This window comes from Rosa rugosa, chromosome 4, assembly GCF_958449725.1.
Source record: "Rosa rugosa chromosome 4, drRosRugo1.1, whole genome shotgun sequence".
Taxonomy (NCBI): domain Eukaryota; kingdom Viridiplantae; phylum Streptophyta; class Magnoliopsida; order Rosales; family Rosaceae; genus Rosa; species Rosa rugosa.
In genome coordinates this window covers 53,466,934-53,486,940 of record NC_084823.1, presented here as the reverse complement: position 1 = coordinate 53,486,940, position 20,007 = coordinate 53,466,934, and the positions used below count along the sequence as shown (strand labels likewise).

At 38.6% G+C, this 20,007-nt stretch overlaps 1 protein-coding gene and 1 long non-coding RNA gene across 3 annotated transcripts; one reads left to right on the top strand and one right to left on the bottom strand.

The window, feature by feature from the left end:
- Positions 1–104: 104 nt before the first annotated feature.
- Positions 105–12,401, bottom strand: LOC133742749 (DENN domain and WD repeat-containing protein SCD1). Of its 2 annotated transcripts, XM_062170423.1 has the most exons (31): positions 12,050–12,397; positions 11,870–11,963; positions 11,346–11,547; positions 11,129–11,270; positions 10,903–11,003; positions 10,752–10,815; positions 10,301–10,414; positions 9,382–9,602; positions 8,798–8,852; positions 8,608–8,691; positions 8,100–8,295; positions 7,873–7,981; positions 7,318–7,381; positions 7,177–7,221; positions 6,164–6,239; positions 5,963–6,036; positions 5,817–5,867; positions 5,380–5,537; positions 4,744–4,791; positions 4,043–4,100; positions 3,841–3,924; positions 3,428–3,686; positions 3,153–3,352; positions 2,992–3,056; positions 2,637–2,760; positions 1,970–2,151; positions 1,789–1,860; positions 1,526–1,686; positions 1,340–1,381; positions 631–839; positions 105–435 (listed from the first exon to the last, which is right to left on the bottom strand). In XM_062170423.1, the coding sequence occupies exons 1-31, from the start codon at positions 12,221–12,223 to the stop codon at positions 340–342; spliced, it is 3,624 nt and encodes a 1,207-aa protein (XP_062026407.1). In that variant the 5' UTR covers positions 12,224–12,397; the 3' UTR covers positions 105–339. The 2 variants fall into 2 exon arrangements, with proteins under 2 accessions (XP_062026407.1, XP_062026408.1); XM_062170424.1 differs by lacking the exons at positions 105–435; positions 631–839; positions 1,340–1,381; ... (1 more) ...; positions 1,789–1,860; positions 1,970–2,151 and adding an exon at positions 2,222–2,537 and having other exon boundaries at positions 12,050–12,401.
- A 3,970-nt stretch (positions 12,402–16,371) lies between these two features.
- On the top strand, positions 16,372–19,366 carry LOC133707047 (uncharacterized). Its single transcript, XR_009844876.1, has 3 exons — positions 16,372–17,490; positions 18,044–18,122; positions 19,161–19,366. It is a non-coding gene; the product is annotated as an uncharacterized LOC133707047 (long non-coding RNA).
- The last annotated feature ends 641 nt before the right edge of the window (positions 19,367–20,007 follow it).

Sequence of the window (20,007 nt, the reverse complement as noted above, 5' to 3'; positions counted from 1 at the left end):
CTGTTCTACTTTCGGTCATAGTTTGCACTCGGCAAAATATGTGAGCTGTTTCCGGCTCCAAACCTAAACATATCAAATACCTGAGAAAAAAAAAAAGGTTCACGGGAATGAAAGATATCATACTGCCATGAATATACACCATAAAGCAAGAATACACCATTCGTATACAACAACAGTACAGGGGGCAACAATGGCCCCCTTGTTCTTCCGTTTTTGGAAATTCCGTAAGTAGGTACAACCAGACAACTTTGATCTATTTCCACATATTGTTTTTTTGTTTTCAAAATCACCTATGACATTCACTATTCATATTCAAAACAAAATACACAAATGCAAGACTTAGATGTTTATGGTGGCTTCCCATAGCCGAAGCTGGCCCTTGCGATCACCACTGCATATCCTTTTTCTCTCAAGGTCCGTAGCAACGCATCTTACCTGGATAGCAAAAGATAGGGAGAAACTAATCATCAACCACCAAATCAATAAAATATCTGCCTAATCATTTATCACAAATACATAATGGTAACAGAACCGACTATTATGATCAGAAAGAAATCAAAAAGCATATTTGCTTCTAAGAATGACGTTGACCCAGTGCAGCAAAAGCAAAGCGCTGAGGATATTGCGTACCACAGCAGCTGTTCTTTGTGGTGTTCGGTATAGTTGCCACCCAGCCATTTTTGATCCCGTATTAGAGAAGCCGCCAAGTTTCTCTTGAGGCCGATGAAAAAGAGACATGGAATTATCAGCTGCTCCGATTCCTAACCAATGTTCCGCAGCATTGATGGACAATATAGCAGCAGTGTGAACAGTAACATTTTTTACACATCTTATACCTCCTGCATATACATAACAGTTAGTTGCACGCACAAAAATAAACCGAATCTAGCATAATGTTCAATGTCGGTTGAATCATCCCCAAACATAGCAATAGCTTTATGAATATGCATAAATATCAATTGACTTGTTCAAAAGTCCACATCCATATACAAGCATAAAATAATACTGAGTATTCACTCAAATTCATGGATAAACATTTAAATTTTTAATTAGTATATTATATCAACTTACAATAATGGTAAGTCAAAAACACAGTTTAGGGCTAATTAAAAATTGATTACCAAGATAGACTGAACTAATGCTGATTTATTTTTACCTATTGAAGTGAATATTAATCATCCCTTGACTTTTCAGTGAAGTCTCTGCTTCTGATTATTGAAAAACTAAATATCTAGACTTTTTTTCTTTGAAGTGGAGAAGATAAATACTTAGACTAAACCCATAGAAAATTAATATCAAAGAATAAGAGAGAACAAGGGTCAAGAGACTGCTAATGTACCTTCCACATTTTCCCAAAAGCGAAGTAAGCCATCTGTTGAACCTGGAATCAGAGATCAGATATTACAGTTCTTATTCATATTGGCCGAAGTGTGAAAAGTTAGCTACCAAAAAGCAACCTAGAAAATTAATGATAAATCATGCAAACCAGAGTAGTGCATAAGCGAGTTTTATATACAATACATACCTGTGATTATTCCTCTGTCAAGTGTGGAGTACTCAACGGATAATATTGGGCCAGCATGGCATGCAAGAACAGCATCACATGTTCCTCTGGAAATGGACCACATTCTTGCAGTCCAATCATCACTACCAGTAACCACTGTGTCCCCCACCATTCTAATTGACCTATATTGGCATATATATTTGGCTTACTTAATGCTAATCAAGAATAAACAGGCTTAAGAAGAAGAAGAAGGAAAAAAAAAATGGTAAGCTTCTTTAGCTCACCGGATCCATTTTGTGTGCCCTAGAAGCTTGTGCATTTGCCTACCGGCACGAATGTCCCAAATGTTAGCAATGCTGATCAAAAAAGAACTCAATGGATTAATTTCAAGGATTTAGTTGGACAAATTATTTTATTTCAAAATTTAAAGAAGCAATGGACCATTGTGAATTTCAATGTACATACGCATCTCTACCACCAGCAGCTAGGATTCCTGTGGAGTCATCATATTCCATGCATAGGACGGCACTAGAGCAACGACCAACAGTTGCCACACAAGTATCAGTTCTAACATCCCACATTTTAACAGTTCCATCATGAGCAGCAGTAAGGACACGTTCCCCTGACAGCATGCGAGCACAGCTAATCTACAAGGCCCGACAACATCTACTAAGTTTTCATGTATTCCTAGTATTAAATATCAATGCTGATGGAAATAATGGTCATTTTCTTGTGGCATATATCCCTAAACCCTACACACTAAACCTTTCATCACATATAGTGACAACTATGATCACAAAAGTTATCTCACCACCAAAGTGATAACAAAAAAGGTAAAAAAACAATACAAAGAAAACTGAGAGCGCATGGTAAATATAAGAGGACACCTCTTCAGCCAGTTCATGTTTTATGTTTCAACTTCATTGGTACACGTTCCAGATGAAACAATTGAGTATGTCTGTTTGATTATCTTTGGAGTCTATGCTTTCCTTCTTGGTTTAAGGATAGAACTATAACTGTGATTAAATTGCGCCTACAAAATATGTTGCCTACTGTCAATTATACTCTCCGCTCTGCATAAACATCTGTGGTCTGACAACTAGTAACGTAAGAAGCAAATAAGTAAGATAACCTGTGCATCATGGCCTTTCAACTCTTCTAGAAGCTGAGTAGTTTGCTTATCCCATACTAAAACAGATTGATCATCTGATCCAGATACCACCTTTCCTCGATCCGAACTTATTGCACGGATGGTTCTGCAAATAAGGCCAAAACCAAAAGAATGAGAGAAAGGAAACAAAGCTAACTCTGATTAGTCATTACAGCAAATGGTACAGCCGTTAAAAAGAAAATGTAAAATGGAACCCACTGGCATTAACAATAATTTATAATATTGTTATTTGTTTTATTTGTTGTGTTTAAATTGGTTATCTTATCTGTACTATAATGATAGCAATAACAATAAGAATAGTAAAAAGAGAACCTACCTTGTGTGTCCTTTCAGGGTTGCCCGAAGTTCGTTACCACGAAAACTAGGATCCCAGATCTTAACCTGAAAGATTGCTGAAAGAATTAATATAACTCTTTACAGGATAGACTCTTGTGAATGGAGTTGTATGGTAGAAGCAACTAAAAATGCGAAGCTCACCGTGCAGTCTGTGCTCCCACTGATGAAGAAACCTGCGTCTTCACGGTCACCCACTAGATCCCAAACTTCCCTCCTTGTTACACAATGTAGAGCAGTGATAGGGCCAGTATGGCCTCTAAGTACTCGAACATTGGTTTGGGTTTTCTTCTGTCCAGCTGCAGATAATTCTCGCTTACGAGATGTCCCATTTTCATTTGTAGCTTCATGACAAGAAATTATGGTGATGTATCGAAAAAACATCAAATGCAAGCAACTAATTTTAGCAACTGAAATACCTGAAGAGCCACCATCAGAAGTCCATTTGCGAACACGACTGAAAGAGTTTAATCTGGTTGAATTATCCCTGCTGAACATGCTCTGAACCCAGCTCCTCCCAACACCGGAGGCCTCGGCAGGTTGCTGACTCTCAACTGCGGCATCTTTTGAACGTGGAGATGCTAATCCATGAGACATGGATTGGGCCTTGAAAGAACTGATTCCCCAGTAACCAATTCGTAGTTGTTGAACATGCGACAATAACCCCCTCAGCTTTATCTGAAAACCAGTGAAAAAGTTAAGGAACATCATCAGTTTATGAATTCAAGTGGAAAAGTGAAAGAAGAGGAAGGGGCAATAAAATAAAATAAAAAACACAAGGATACTACTGTAACTTGAGTAGAAACCAAAAGGAAACAAAAAATTTACTTACAAATTGTGTGTATCCAATGTTGTTCTTCTCAGCTATTGTTTCAATCATGTACCATGCATCAAGATCAGGAAGTCCTAGTCCAGCCTTCATGATGATATAAACCAAATTTGTTATTATTATTCTTTTATGCTCATATTACAAAAAGTAAAGGAAATAATGAAGAGGTGCCAGGAGAAGTATAAATAGAGAAGAAATACAGAACCATGTGTAATTCCACCAAAGATAGCTGATCAGTCACCAAAGAGGCATAGTTGGCCGACCTGTAACAACAATAGATGATAACAGTAAGCAAATACTACTTTGCAACAGATAACATTTCACATGGCGCCCTAGAAGTTTCTTGTTTCTTGTGCACTAAGCAGGAGAGTAAATAATATTGTGGCATAGTGATCTAAATGACAACAAAAGAAAAAGAAATACTTATATAGTATCCTCAGCTTCAATGGTACATTTTAATGTCAAAATTCTTAGTAACCAGATTCTTGATGTTTGTAAATAATGGTATTTTCAAGACATATAATGAATTATTCACTGTTTTTCTGATTAGTCTTGGTTTTCCTAACAATCTACCCAAAAAAAAGAAGTGTATGGGAGTAGGAATTGACAGATATTGGGACCAAATTGTACTGTCAATTTCAATTTAATTGGATGAATAAAAAAATTTCATTGAACAAATCAAACATGACAAACTACGCAGTGGGGCAAGACCACCTATAAGGCTATGAACATTTAATCGCTATAATTTGCATTCTGTGCACCCAAAAGCCCGTCCAATTTATGAGATGTTTAAACTTACAGACACAGCATAAGTGTGCACTCATGCAATCACAAAATATCAGATAGATCATAAGTGCAGAACACAGGATTGAGTAGTCTAAAAGATAAATAGTCTAAAATTCTTACTTGTTTGAAGACCGTTCCATTAGACAGTCAAAGTAGCTTTCCCAGAAACTGCAATGATAAAAAAATAAATGATCAGTTTTTCATTAGGAGGGGGGAGGGGGGGGGGGGGGGGAGACCGATAAACATTAGATAGAGAGTTCTCTAACATAAACAGTGAACCATCAGCCCACTTCATAATTAACTAATAGGACAAATAAACTGTAGGGCAATTAGAATAGGATGAGATGGCAAATTTTAGATAAGTTTAGGTTTCATGTGCTGCTAGCATGTTTCTTATCAATAATATATCATTCATTCGTTCCTCTCACAATTCTTATATATCTCTGCACTGATGATGAATTCCAACAAAACCATTCGGTTTACTTAGTTACACCTGATATTATATAATAGTTCTGTAGCTCTGAACACCAAAGGAGACTGAAACTGTAATGACTTATTCCATGTTCTGCAACTGATCGACACATATAAGACCTTTTTTTTTTCAATTTGAGGTTTGACCTAAGCATTAAAATTGATAATGTGATGGTCCAACAAGAAGAATTAACAACTGGTTTTTAAAACGGATAAGCAAAACTTATAGACCATCACAATCAGTTGTTTGAAGAAACTGGGGCCAAACGACTTGTAACAACATACCGTAATTCCTCCCAAATGGACAAAGATATAAGATGACGCTGAACATAATCTGAAACATTATTTCCATCCTTCTTAAACATTTCAGCAGACACTTCAAGGGCATCTCTGATGGTCATCCAATCATTTCTGGACGTTGCACGACTGATAGCTGTTTTCAGCTGAACTTAAACATAAGTTAGTGTCCAGATAAGAAATAACAGATTAACAAAAATTACAGTTTATACTCAAAACTGTGTAGGACGAAACTGTTATCTAGTTTAAAATGGGAACAGGACATGTTTTTTCCTGAACTACAAAGTATCAACACTAGTAAAAAGAAATGATAAAATCAGTGAAGAACAATTGAAAACATAACTATGGCTTTTAATGTTGCAAAATCTCAAACTATTATTATTCCTAAATCAGATCTCCTTTGAATATTGAGTTTGAATTTGTACCAGTTCCTTCACAGCAATAAATTGTTCTTCAGTCAACTGACAGTGCCATCCCTGAGAGCATATAAAACCACTATTAATATACTTAATGCTTTATGGATACTTCTGGAAGGCAGAGAGAACCATGAATGCTTTCAAGAGCAACATACCGAATTTATGTGCTCCCTTATACATTCAACAAACCCACTGCCACCAATTCCTTCTGCATCAGATTCAATTAAAGCTGCAGAGACAATACATTAATGGACAGGCCGTTGGAAAGGTCAAGCAAAATATATTTTCAAGAACTAGACATCAGAAGTTTGCCTCATCATAAGACACGTGAGAGTTCATTACTCAAAGAGGCATACCAAGGATTGTTCCATATTCAAATGAAGAAAGAGGATCATCAGTAGGTCCCAGTTTTAGAAGACGCAGCCACAGACCCTGCTTATCAAACATAATTACATTATTTTTTTTAATAGAACATAATTACATTATTATATACCAAGAATTGTAATTGTCAAAAGGACATCCATTAGCATTAAGCAACACCCAGACAGAATCAAGACCATCAATCCTATATTTCTAATTCTCTTTTGCTTGTAATCTTGAAAAATAATCAGAAATCAAATCATTTACATTTCTTAAAGACTGTCTTACTAAAATCAATGAATAGTGACTAAATAGACCAGAGTTTGGTGTACCACATTAAACAAATGATGTAGCAGTTGATGGGCATTTAAACATTTAACAATACTAAAGGGACCAAAAGATTGCAGCCAATGTTTAAAATGCCCCATCATGTGGTACCAAAATGTGGTCTGCTGAGCATTGTCCAAAATAAAATTTATAAACCTTTAGAACATTGATAACATTATCGTAAAAAACAATGGTCGACCCACATTCTAACAGTTTAAGTTTCCTGAAACAGTGGTAAAAAAAGGGTTGAGATATGAAAAACCATTAAATCCCGAGTGCATATCTCTGCAACTGCATACTAAATATGGCCTATATTTACTGCGTAGGTAATATTTACTAAAACAGTATTATTGATTCACAGTTATGTTGTCAATATTTCTGGAATAAAAATTAATAATAATAAACTCCTACTATTAGCTGATAGTTTAGCATCGTTAACTACATAATTTTTTTTACATCTAGTCAATAACTCTTTCAAAAGAAATGATAATAAACTACTAGTATAAGGTCATAATTTGCATGATTAACGATGTACATTAATTTATTTTGATCCAATCTGTAAAACCAATAACAGATTAATAATGTAAAACAGGACAACAATGGCCAAACACAAATGCACATAAGTATGTAAATTTAACCCCAAAAATAAAAAATAAAATAAAATAAAATACAAACACTGTACCTGCAGCTTAACTTTTATGTCCAAAACCATACATTCCCTTTCAGCCTGAATAACCATTAACCAATATTACATTAGTTAATGAAAGCTCTAAAGTACAAATTCACCTTAGTGGATATCATGTTGAAGGAGTATAGGACTTACAGCCCGCTCCAATGGAGTTAGAGTTTCTGATTTGGGGTCTTTACCAGGAAGGACAGAAGGTGAGCTGAGAGAGAACCAAGGAAAATTAGAAACAGCATTAAGATGTATTTTAATCAGCCTGCAACTCTATAAAGCAATTTTATTCATCATATTCAACTTCAAATGGCCATCTCTTTTGGCTCCCTTGCGAGCCAAGATGAATGTAACTGGAGTCCAAAATCCAATTACTCCAGTACTCCCAAATGAATGCAAGAGAAGATTTATTACATATATTGCCACCATTATTCACCATGCATCAAACTACTTGCTTGCAAACTACTCCTATGAAATGTGATTGCCTTTATTGTATAGCAGGAATTGGTAGCGAAGGTTTGTGCTTTGTAACAATTATTTACTGTCCATGGATCCAATTACAATTTGTCTCCTATAGTTTTCAGATATTTCAAAGATTCCCACATCCCTTACAGCTCTAAAGCATATTTATTTCCAGATTGACTGAAAACAACAATAATGAACAAAATGTGATATTTATCTACAATAGCGTACAATTTATACCTAGCAGATAAACCACTTGCTGCAGCAAGAATTTGCTTCCTCTTTTCTTCTTCCTCTTCTGTCCTAATGTTTGAGGGAAACCTGTCATAAGTGTATGTGCCACCTGACCCTAAGAATCCAGAGAAAAGGAGATAAAAATAAACACCATAGCAAACTTAAACTATCTGGAATATTTTCTTCTCTTCATATTTCTTGGAATCTTAGATCAACAGCAACATCAAATGTACCTGATGTTCCCACATCTGTGTCCGCAATTGTTATAATCTCAGGCTCAACTGAATTTGAAGGAAGAATTGAAATAGGATTTTGGCCCCTTCCCAGTGCATCTTGTAACTTGTCAAGTAGATTATTGTTGTTTTCATCAGAACCCAAACCTCTTTCCAGATAATCCATGAAACCATGTGATTCCAAAAATTGTGTCAACTGTAAATACCAACAAAGAAATAAGTATACCACTAGCAGCGGAAGGTCATATTTTCAAAAAAATTAAAAGCAAAATTAATAAGTGATACTAATAATTAAAAAAATTGCATTATGCACGCGCATATTTTCGTTCTGACTGACAATAAGAATAGTAATTAAATTACAATTACAACTAATAATCACAATAAGACAATCACAATTACAACTAGAGTGGTAACAACAACTACTATAATCATGAGTATAGCTATTATATGTAACCCATAATTAATCAAAACAATCAAAGATCAAGAGGGGTGCTATGAACAAGAATACCATGGGTTCTGGGGGTTGCTGAGTTGACCGAGAGCGCATCTTCAAGAATGCTTGAACATTGAAGACGTGAGTAGCAGAAAGTTCCTTCGGGTCCAGAACAATTTAACCAAATAAATTTCAAGGAATCTATAAATATGAACTATTAAAACCAATTCACGTAACATCGGAAAAAAGATAAAGAGCTTCATACTATGAAGTTCCGATAGCCACTTAAAAGTGATGCAAAGAACTTTAAGAACACTAGCCTGCACAAGAAATCAAAGGCAAGGAATAAGAACCCAAGCTATAATGTTGCATACAAAGTATAATCTGTTCACATGAGTACTTACCATTGAAATATATATAAACGAGAAATTGCTATCTAAGGATATACTGCATGTCTAATCAAAGAAAGGCATTTCTAGTTCATATTCCAAAATAAGCGGAAAAGACTAACATCAAAAGAGTGTATTCTTGGATTGCTTTGAAATTCTGAAGATAATATTATAATTAAATGCTCTCGAATGTGTAGAGGCACTGATTTAACTATTTGGTGCTTCTGATTATGTGGAGGTACTGAGTTAAGCAAGGAAAAAAATGGGTGGGGTTGGCTGTCATCTTATAACAGAACTTCAACTAGACAATAGAAGTGTTGCCCTTACAAGGCATCAACATCATAGATTTTACATGGACAAGAAAATGACACCATCCATCAAATCATTCTACCGAAGTGCTTATACAATTGAGGGAAGTAATAAGGACTTCATAAAGATTTGACTTGGCACCCAAGCTTACCTAAGTTGTAGGTCATGATCCTCTCCCCAAGGTTTGTTGCCAAGTTTAGGATATTGCTCGGATGAACTGAAAACACCATCCTTCATCAGATCTATCCCCACAACATTGGGATACAATAGCTGCGTTATTTCCTGACGCAAACAGCTTAGTTCTGGCTCGGGAATAGAAGGTATATCTTCTGTTGTTGTGATACGATTGAACTCAAGGTCCACAATAACTACCTAGAACCACAGCGAAAGACAACAAAACAAACAATACACCAGTTTAGTTTCTTGTGTGGTAAGAATTTGCAATCTTTAAAGACCCTGAAACTAGAATTCACAGAAAACAAAAACAAAACAACCCGGGAAAAATGCAGTTTGAGGGATTTGCAAAGCTGTAAAGAATATAAACGCTAAGCAACAAATACCATACCATGATGGATACTTGCCCAAATACAAATAGAATCAAGAATCAGAATCAATTTAAAAGGGGCTTCCCAACATATTGTAATTAGCATGAACGTTTCATATACATAATAGAAAAAAATTGTTTTCTCTTCATTATTTAAAGAAAATTTCCATTTCCACCGTCGCATAACCAATTATTCATGATTAACTAGATCATTGATCTACAGAAAATATCCAAGTACATTGATCTACAGAAAATATCCAAGTACCAAATAAACCCTCTATAAAAACCTCTTCAAAAGTAGAGGAAGCTCTTGGAAAGAGCAAAGAAAAAACCTGTTTTTCTTCTGTAAAGAATTCGTCCAATATTTTAGGACCTAATCTTACAATAAAAAATAAAAAAATAAAAAAAAGTGCATAGAGTAGTTTTATGTTGCTAAAATAGATAAAAACAGAATACATAAAAACTACAAATATATTTTTCAACGAATATGTATAAACAAAAATGCAGTTTCTTGAAAAGAACTTACACCATCCATTGCTAGAGTAGATGTATCAACACCAGAATGAAGACCCATCATATACGGCGTAGGGGCATCAATATAGTCTACTCCACTGAAAAAGAGTAACGGAATGTAGACTTGCTTCCACATAAAAAAAACATGCACAAATTAGACAAGAGTCAAAAACAAGAATTATCAGAAAATACTAAAGAATTAGCAATTTCATTATTCAAATATAGATATATTTGAAAAGAGAAAAGCTATATTCGTTGGAGAAGAAATGAAATCTTTATTAAAGAAATAAGGGAGATCATAATACAAAATGGACAAGAAGTCCATCATGCACAAAAGACCTAGAGCAAAAAGAAAGCCCACTAAACCAGCCTAAGCCTACAAGAAACAAACTAATTGAAGCATATGTGTTGAGCAACATCTTTGCCAGGGAAACAAAAAGCAGTTGACTAAGAATGAAGCTTACCTGCCACCGAAATGGATAAATTAAATAGCAAATGGCTTCTGATGCAAGGGTCAAAAGTGAATATCTGCCAAAAGTAGGACAAAAAGTTAACTAAAGGACGCGGGAGTACACAGCTGAGAAAGCAAGATGAGAACTTGTGTCAGATTCATACTTGTGTGATCGGATCAAAATCCTCCTTTCAAGCAGCACGGCTGTGAAAAATTTAATTAAGTTGTCAACATCTAGACACTGTACCAACGGCTGAAATGATATCTGCATGAATGAAATGTAGTACATGACAACCACGTCAATATTCGACAGCAGCAACAAGTGCATTTACAACCAGCAAAATGTAGAAGCACACAACTGAGAAAGCAAGAAGTAGTTAGAGGCTGTACATCAACATAAGGGAGCCCATCCTTCGGTGGAGTCTCCACAGAAAGCAGACAATTGTCGATAGCAAACAAAACTCGATCTTTTCCAGGAGTAGGCAGAGGTACATTGGATACCATAGACGCAATAATATCCCATAATGGTTTGCTGTAAATATTGCAGAAACGTCAATGCGGCAGGAGTATCAAAGACCACCAAAACTTACCACCAAGAGATTCTTACCTGCTTCCACTAGAGGAAAAACACAGTGCAAACAACTCCTCCAGTACATTTTTAAGTAAACGGAGACTAGGTGACCGCGAAACTAGACAGATACATTTGTCAGCAAATGAATTTGCCGGTATACAATAAGCTTCAGCAATATCCTCACTGACCGGATCCCGGAAAGCAATGCAACTAACGTAGATTTTTGACCCATCACCCTCTGCACCGAATTACGAACCGCATTTAGAAAGAGTATTGCTAGGCTACATGCACGAAAACTAACTCCAGGAACAGAAGAAAATTTACCGAATGGCTCTATTTTAAGGTTTGTTTAAGCATACTAATCGAAACAACCACTCATCTAATGGATCAAACTTCTGCTAAAGCTTCATCCTATCCTAATTAATCTCTGTTCTAGCTTCTAAGCAACAACTCCAACTTGAACTACGAAATATCTATATCCGATTCCTCCAGTTCAATAACAGTAAACGACATCGTTTAATAGCACAATGCAAAGAGTCCAGAGCTCAAGGCATGCATACCAGTTAGAACAATGGGATAGCTCCGTGGAAACGTCGTCGCATCACTGGAATCAAATCCTGAGGAGTAGAACGAAACGCCAGCCGGTAACACACACTGAAAAACCACAAGAGAAATTGAACAGTCCGATTCCGGCGACAGAAAACAAAGCAAAAACCGGCGTCGTTTTTGTTACTACTTACGGTGGGGAGCTGAGGCGGCGGAGGAGGGTAGAGAGTGTGGTTGGCGGGAGGGAACTGGTCGAGCAAAGACGGCAGGTACATTTCGGCGAAGCCGTGGAAGCCTCTTGCGCCGTCGAGGGTTCGGATCTCCGGTCCGATACCGCAGACAACGAAGTGCTCGAAGATCTGAGCCATTGGATTGGGTCAACGATCCTCTCTCTCTCTCTCTCTCTCTCTCTCTCTCGAATCGGAGAGAGGGCTCTGAGATTGCTTATGATTCAATTCATTTCAATCTCGGGCTTATGATTCGTAGTAGTAAACTCGTAATGATTGTTTTACCAGAAGCAGAGTAAGTTTTCGGATCTTCATTATAACTGTAAATCGGTAAATTTGAATCGATCATGATTTCACTTTTGCGCTGGGAGTTTGTACGCAACTACGTGATGATACCATTTGGGTCGGGTCGAAGAGGGTGTCCGAGTCTAAATTTGGGCCTAATTGCAGTCGGCTCAATAGACCTGCGCCTATGTCCCCAATTTCATGGCCCATATAGGGGAAAAAAAACACCTATTTTTCATAGGATTTTTGTCCATTTACCCCATTTTTAGGGATTTTTTTCTCACTTACCTCATTAAGTTTTTTTAACCCACTTACCCAAAACACTCAAAGGAAGTGTTTCCTAATACCCCATTAATGTTTTTTGTTTGTTTTTTTTTTAGTACCATTTTACCGGTCACCGGCCGCCAAATTTAGGTCAACTTCACCGGATTCCAGCGATCGATCGCCGGATTCCCGTCACCAGCTGCCGGAATCCAGTCACCGGTCGCCACTCGCCAGACTTTTCTGAAAACCTCGCCGGAGGTCCCCAAAGAGGTCATCAGAAAGGTTTATTTCCCCAATAGACGTCTATTGCCCCCCAATAGAGGGGCAATAAACCTCTATTGCCCCCAATAGACGTCTATTGTCCCCCAATAGAACTTTCGGTCGCCGGAATGGAAACTAATTTTCCTAAAATTAGATAAATAAAACTTTGATTAAAGAAAAAAAACGAGGAGATTACATCAATTCAAAACGTCTATTGCCCCCCAATAAATTTTTAACAGGCCTCTATTGCCCCAATAGAACATTTTTTTTTTCTTTTTCATTTTGGGCTTCTGAACCAATTTACTGCAAAAAAAAAAATTGATTTGGGCAACCAAAGAAAAGCTCTGGGCACCAAATCGTCGTTCTCCTCCGCTACCGGCATACCAGATCAATGTTCTCCTTTGCCACCGGCCTGTGTCGAGCACCGGAGGTCGAGCTCGAGCACCAAATCTCGCCGGAGATGAGCTGCGATTTTGATTTCGTGATCGGCGAAGCCAAGCAACCGACGACTTCCGTCTTCAGCACGAACTCGCCGCCAACGATGGATGGCACGAACTCCGAGCTCGCTACACGAACCAAAACTCCGACCTAGCTGCACGGAGGTGACATAAATGAACTCCGAGCTCGCTGCACGAGCTCGCCGGTTGTACGATCGATGGCACTCGTCGCCGTCTTATGGGCTGCACGAACTCGTCGCCGTCTTATGGGCTGCACGAGCTCAAGTTTCTGGGCAGCACGACCATCGCCGGCTGAGAGAGAGAGAGAGAGTCAGATCATAGAGGAGAGAGAGTCAGATCGGAGGGGAGAGAGGAGAGAGAGCTTGATGGCATATAGTGTAATTTATTAATTTGACTGAGGGTAAAATTGTCTTTTTAAGTTAAATTGGGTAATGGGGAATAAAAATCTGTTGCTAGGGTAATTGAGATAACTTTGGCTCATTTTGGTGCTTTATATATATATCTGTGTGTGTGTGTGTGTTCAAGTAAATCTCTATATTGTGTCTGGCCCAAACTCTATGTTACTTGACCTAGTGGTAATAGGGTTTAGTTAGATAATCTCGGAGAATCTTAGAGATTCATATTCAATGTATGATTATCTTTCCTTGTATGATTCAGATTATATGCCTTGTAATCCTCTATATAAAAATGCCCTTATTATCAATGAGAATACACAACAATTTTCTCTCAATTCCCGTTTCGCTAAAACACGTTATCAGCACGAAGCCCTAACCCTGAAAACCGTAATTTCATGGCCCTCAAATTCTTGCAATCACTGGTCCACATATAAAAGCCCTCAGCCACAGGAGCCCAGAACCGGCGGCGGATTCCCAAGAACCGGCCGGAATCACCCAGAACCGGCCGTCAGAAGTTACTAAACCGGAGAAATTAGCCTCACCCCTGTGCCTGCCCTGCGCACATCTGCCAAGTCACCGCGCGCATCTGCCGAGCTCCTGTAGACATATGTCGACAGATCCTGCCCCAGCCCCCTCACAAGCCCACGCGCGCCCCTGCGCTCGACAGCCCCACGCACATCTGTCGAAGCCCCGCGCACCCCTGCCGAGTCCTGCGCGCAGCTCCCCGCAACTAGCCTCGCTAGCTGTCGACATCTGCCGACAGCCTTCGCACAGGCCTCGCAGCAACCCTGCAAGCACCGCACAGCAGCCTTGCAGCAGCTCCGGCCAGCGACCACTGCCGACTTCCGGCCACCTCCGGCAGACTTTTCCGACAATTTTTCCTGCACTTTTCGAGGTAAATTTTTCTAAAAGTTCCCGTTTTTGAAGTTTTTATCATTTTCTCTTCTTTTTCTCGGGGACTTGCAACCTCCCTTCTTCTACCCCCCCCCCTTTCTTCTTCATAGGGGAGACCAAAAAGCCGAATTGTGGGGGTTCGTGCTCACTCCAAGATTGGAGCTTGGAGAGTTCTCCAAACTTAGAGTTTGTTGAGATAAAATTATCGACCACAAACATCATTGTTTCGATCTAATCCAACCCCTCTTGGAATCGAATTTCTTGGAAGCGACTACGCTTAGAATTTTTTATTGTTTTCGTGGTAGCCTATTTCGCTCCTAAACTAACCCTATTTTCTTGTTATTTTTCAGGATGAGTAACCTGAACAAGTTGAGCTTCGCTCCACTAGAGACAACAGGCGCAGGATACCACAAGTGGGTCCGTGATGTACGCCAGCATCTTAAGGCTGATGAGATCCTGAGTACGATCCAAGAGCCAAGTCAGGACATGCTTACTCCTCAACAAGCTGCTGCTTTTGAAGCAAATAGAGCTACGAGATAGGCGAATGAAGCTAAAGCATTGAACAAATGAAGCAAGGCCACATCAAAGGCGACAACACCAAGCACATATCGCCCAAATTCTTCTATAATCAGCAACAACAGAAGCTCCTCAAGATCAAAGTGAACCAGGTTCGATCTGAGGACAATGTGGCAGACTTGTTTACTAAGTCATTGCCCAAATCCACGTTCGAGAAACATGTGGCAAGAATTGGCTTGCGAAGGTTATCTGAACTCCCATGATCGTAGTCATCAGGAGGAGGCGCAAACATCAAGGGGATATGTCTATGTGTTCATCTTGAAACGTGAATGGTGTGTTGTGCTCTTTTTCCCCTTCGACCGAGGTTATTTTTGTCCCACTGGTTTTTTGTTACTCGACAAGGTTTTTAGGAAGGCAACGAGAGAAGCACCGAGTTTGGGCGACACAAAGAGGAGTGTTCAAGTAAATCTTTATTTTGTGTCTAGCCCAAACTCTAGGTTACTTGATCTAGTGGTAATAGGGTTTAGTTAGATAATCTCGGAGAATCTTAGAGATTCTTATTTAATGTATGATTACATTTCCTTGTATGATTTAGATTATATGCCTTGTAATCCTCTATATAAAGAGACCCCTATTATCAATGAGAATACACAGCAATTTTCTCTCAATTCTCGTTTAGTTGACACTAGTTGTCATTTGACCCTTTTCAGCGCTGCTATTCTTCAAGCGTCCCAAGCTTCCAATTCTAAATCTCAACTAATTGATTAGTAATTCATTAAATGATTGTTGTCGTCATGACCGATTATCTTTTTCAGGTTGTTGATCCAATTAGTTAAGTCGGGCCTAATCTCTACTAAATGGAGGTGCTTTTTTAGTGCCAAAGGATTTCACTAAAATATAAAGTGTCTAAAATACTTTTCTAAGATGTCATTTTAAATAAAAAATAAATAAAAACTCAAAATGAAATTATCTTAAGGGTAATGACCAAAAAAAAGGACTTTGAATATTAAAAAATTGAAGAAATACGAGCAACTTCCACGTTTTTTTTTTTTTTTTATAACAAGACATGCAACGAGTGCTAATACTAATAAAGCTTATTAAATTCAGTTGACACGTATTTCCGTAGGATCTCAAAATACCAAATTTATACCACACACATGTTGGCATATATACAGAATATGTAATACCCGCAATTTTCCATTTCGTCTCGTGAAATTGTGCGAATTGATTAAAGTGCTTTTGCACGAATATTACCCGAAATAATTCAACTTTTTGAATTATCGAAGTTTCGAAATATTCGTTTTAACAAAAGCTCGAATTGTGCGATTCAAGAAAAATCGACTTTTCTACGTACGGAATTTGGGAAAAACTTCCTTCATAAAAGTTGTAGAGCTCGTCGATATGATCGCGTGCATATGTCGAACGAAATTTTTGGAGTTCGTACGATTATGTTACGAATTTTGGAAATATGAGATTCTTTTTATAATCTCTTTTCCTCGGATTCTCTTTTAGAAATTTCTTTTTCTTCCTTTTCCTTTTCCTTTTCCTTTCCTCCGGGTCTCCTTCCTTCTTTTTCTTTTTCTCTTTTTTTTTCTTCTTTCTCTCTCTCGCTCGACCGAAACCGAAAACAGAGCAAAGGCTCTTCGGTCTCTCTCTACCTCCACCGGCCACCAAACGGCGTCGAACCACTTCCTTTTGCTTCGTCTCAGCCTTGCGCAGCTGCCAGAGGCAGCCTTGCACCGTGACACGGCCACCAGCGGCGGCGGGAAGCTCCGCCCGGTTTGAGCTCGTTTTGGAAACAAGCTTGATATCTCAAGCTACCGGTCACCAATCCTCACCAAAATCCATCCACAAGCTCGCCTCAACTTCCTGAAACTCCCAGAAGCAGCCTCACACGGCGGCGTGGCCCGTAGCAGTGGCTGCAAGTCAAACCCAACCAAGAACGAGACCGGAGCTATCGATCAAGATATCTCGAGCTGTAGTGCATCGTTTTGATTGATTCTTTTTCCAGTGGGTTCCCCTTGATGTTATTAACAACTCTCTAGAAGGCATCGAGGCCTGAAATTGAAGCTTTGACGTCGAAATCGAGCCTTGCCGGATTCTGCAAAATTCTGGAATTTTTCCGACCACCGAAGCTTTCGATCGGTATATCTCGAGCTACAGACCATATTTTTCTGTGATTCTTGAACCAGTGAGTTCTTCTTGAGTTTCTTAACAACTCTTCAGAAGGAATCGAAGCCTTAAATTGACGTTTTTACGTCGAATTGGAGCTCGCCGTTTTCTGCAGTTTCTCGCCGGTTTCTGGAAAATTCCGGCCACCTTCATACTGTTCAAGGTAATTTTCGACCCCTTCCGGTCATTTTCAGACTTCGTGCTAGTTATGAAAGTTGTCAAGCATGATGAGAGGAAGAAGAGCAGCCCGGCCCCGACACCATTGGTGGTGGTCGGCGGCGGCTCTGCCACTAACTCCGGCGGCCCTTTCCGGCCACCTCCGGGGATCAAAAATATGGTTTCTGTACATTTTCAGATTCTATATTTCAATACGATCATTTCGATATATTATACGCAATTTTTGGATATCGTATGATTAAGTTATGAATTTTTAAGTTTAGATCGATTTCGATCGTTAGATTTGTGATCTGTGAAGTTAGGACCGTCAGATGGACTTGTAGTTTTGATATGATGATCTTATGACTGTCCCAGTGGCTTTGTGTGGTCATGGGCGAAGATCCGACCGTTGGATCTTCGTGTAAATGCAAAACAGTGATTAGGAAGGCGATCCGTGAGGATCCGACCGTTGGATCATCATGTAATTTCAATCCGACCGTTGGATTGTCGTTTGATTATGTTTTTGAGTTATTGGCTAAGTTAAGGTCATGTTTGATTAGGTGATCGACGGTTTGATTTGGCGGACGATTCGTGAAATTGTATTTTGAGCTGTTAAGAAGACGCAGCGGGAATTTAGAGGTGAGTAAACCTCACGTGGTTCATATTACGAACCGAGTACCTTTAATTACTTTATTTTCTGTAGTAATTGTGTGAAAATATTTATGGAATAAATATTTGTTTTAAATCATATGGACTTGATCAACTACGGTCCATAGGTAAGTAAAATGATTTAATTATACAAAATGAATTTCATGATTTTCTTGTGTGAACTATAGTTGGTATTAGTGGTCATTCCTGAGTGGGTGATTACGTATATATATATATATATATATATATATTTACGTGATTATATGTGGAATGGTGTGACATTGAAGAGTGTGGAATTGTGATGATTTATTTATTATGGTTTGAAATTTGACTTATCATATTTATATGTGATGATCATGATTGATGAGTTCTTGTTAATATTCATGATTTACATTGGAGTATGTATAGAGTTGGAGAATGTAGGATTCTGAGGACGAGGTGTCCGAAGTTTGACGGTTATGGATAACCGGAGTGTTTGTGTACTGAGGACGGGGATGTCCAAAGTGCGACGGTTTATTATTAACCGAAGTTGTGTACTGAGGACGGGGATGTCCAAAGTGCGACGGTTTATTATTAACCGAAGTTGTGTACCGAGGACGGGGATGTCCAAAGTGCGACGGTTTATTATTAACCGAAGTATATGGTGCTGAGGATGGGGATGTCCAAAGCGCGACGGTTATAGTGTTAACCGAAGTATTTTTGCCGTTGCTTGACCCTAGGCCAAGGTGTCAGAGGTAACGAGGCAGTTAGAGCTCTAACGTATTATTGGGATGGACCAGAGTGGTGTTATGTGGGTTGGGTGTTTGCAGGACCAGTGTGGTGTATTGTGATTTGAGGATTGTGAAAATGTATTCCTTGTGGTTTTCCATGAGTGGTTTGATGTCTCTTTGCAGACGTAATACTGTTGAATTTTACTTGAATTGTAATTTAATAAATCAACAGTTTTTTCTTGTTTACTCATACTGGCTGTAAAAAGCTTACCGGGTTTTGTGTTGTTGCAACTCCCGGTACACTATTCAAATTGTGTAGCGGGTAATCCTACAGGACAGGAGAACCAGGACGGTGATCGTGCGGTTAGAGCAATGGTTATAGTTTTACAGCAATTGTAATAGTGAGGCGAGTTAAGCTCATTTGAGCATTACAATTTGATTTGGTGGGAGTGTGCTGTAATAAATAACTTGAGGATTTGGGTTATTGTAAATTTGAGAGTTGTGAAGTGTGGTTGTTTGTGAGAAAAAAATCCCAGGATGTTAGTTGTAATTTGTTATTATTCATGTTTCGGATTTGAATTGATTATTCAAAATTCGGGGCGTGACAGTTTGGTATCAGAGCGTAAGGTACATATTTGGTGATAATCAGTACCTCCCGAGTGATGGCCCGTCTGCAGCGGATCCCCATCATATACTCTTCGGTACTGGTATAATCATTGGGTATGTCTTAGTATGGGGTCTAGACAACGTGTAAGTCCGTAGGACGGTAGAGTTGTCTACTAAGCTCGTATTAGAATAAGTTTAGTTTCCGCGAGTTGTGATCTTCGAGGAATAGGAACCTCTGGATTTAACTCTGATGAGTCGGTGAGGTAGAGGTCGAGTCTGATGTAGGGACAGGATCTTTCTATGGAGACAGTTGAGGATGAGGTGGAGGCATTAGAGGTTGAGTTGCCTAGTCTACCTGTAGTTGATGTGATGGATGTTATTCTTGGGTTGAAATGGTGAAAGAGATTGAGACCCTAGGAATAGTTGAAAAGAGAATTGATCTCACCAACTCAAGATGATAGGAGTGTGAGAGATTATGAGACAGAATTCTCAAGACTATATTGGTGTACGAGTGTAGTGATGTAATTTGGGAGATACTTATGTTACCTTTAATAAGGGTA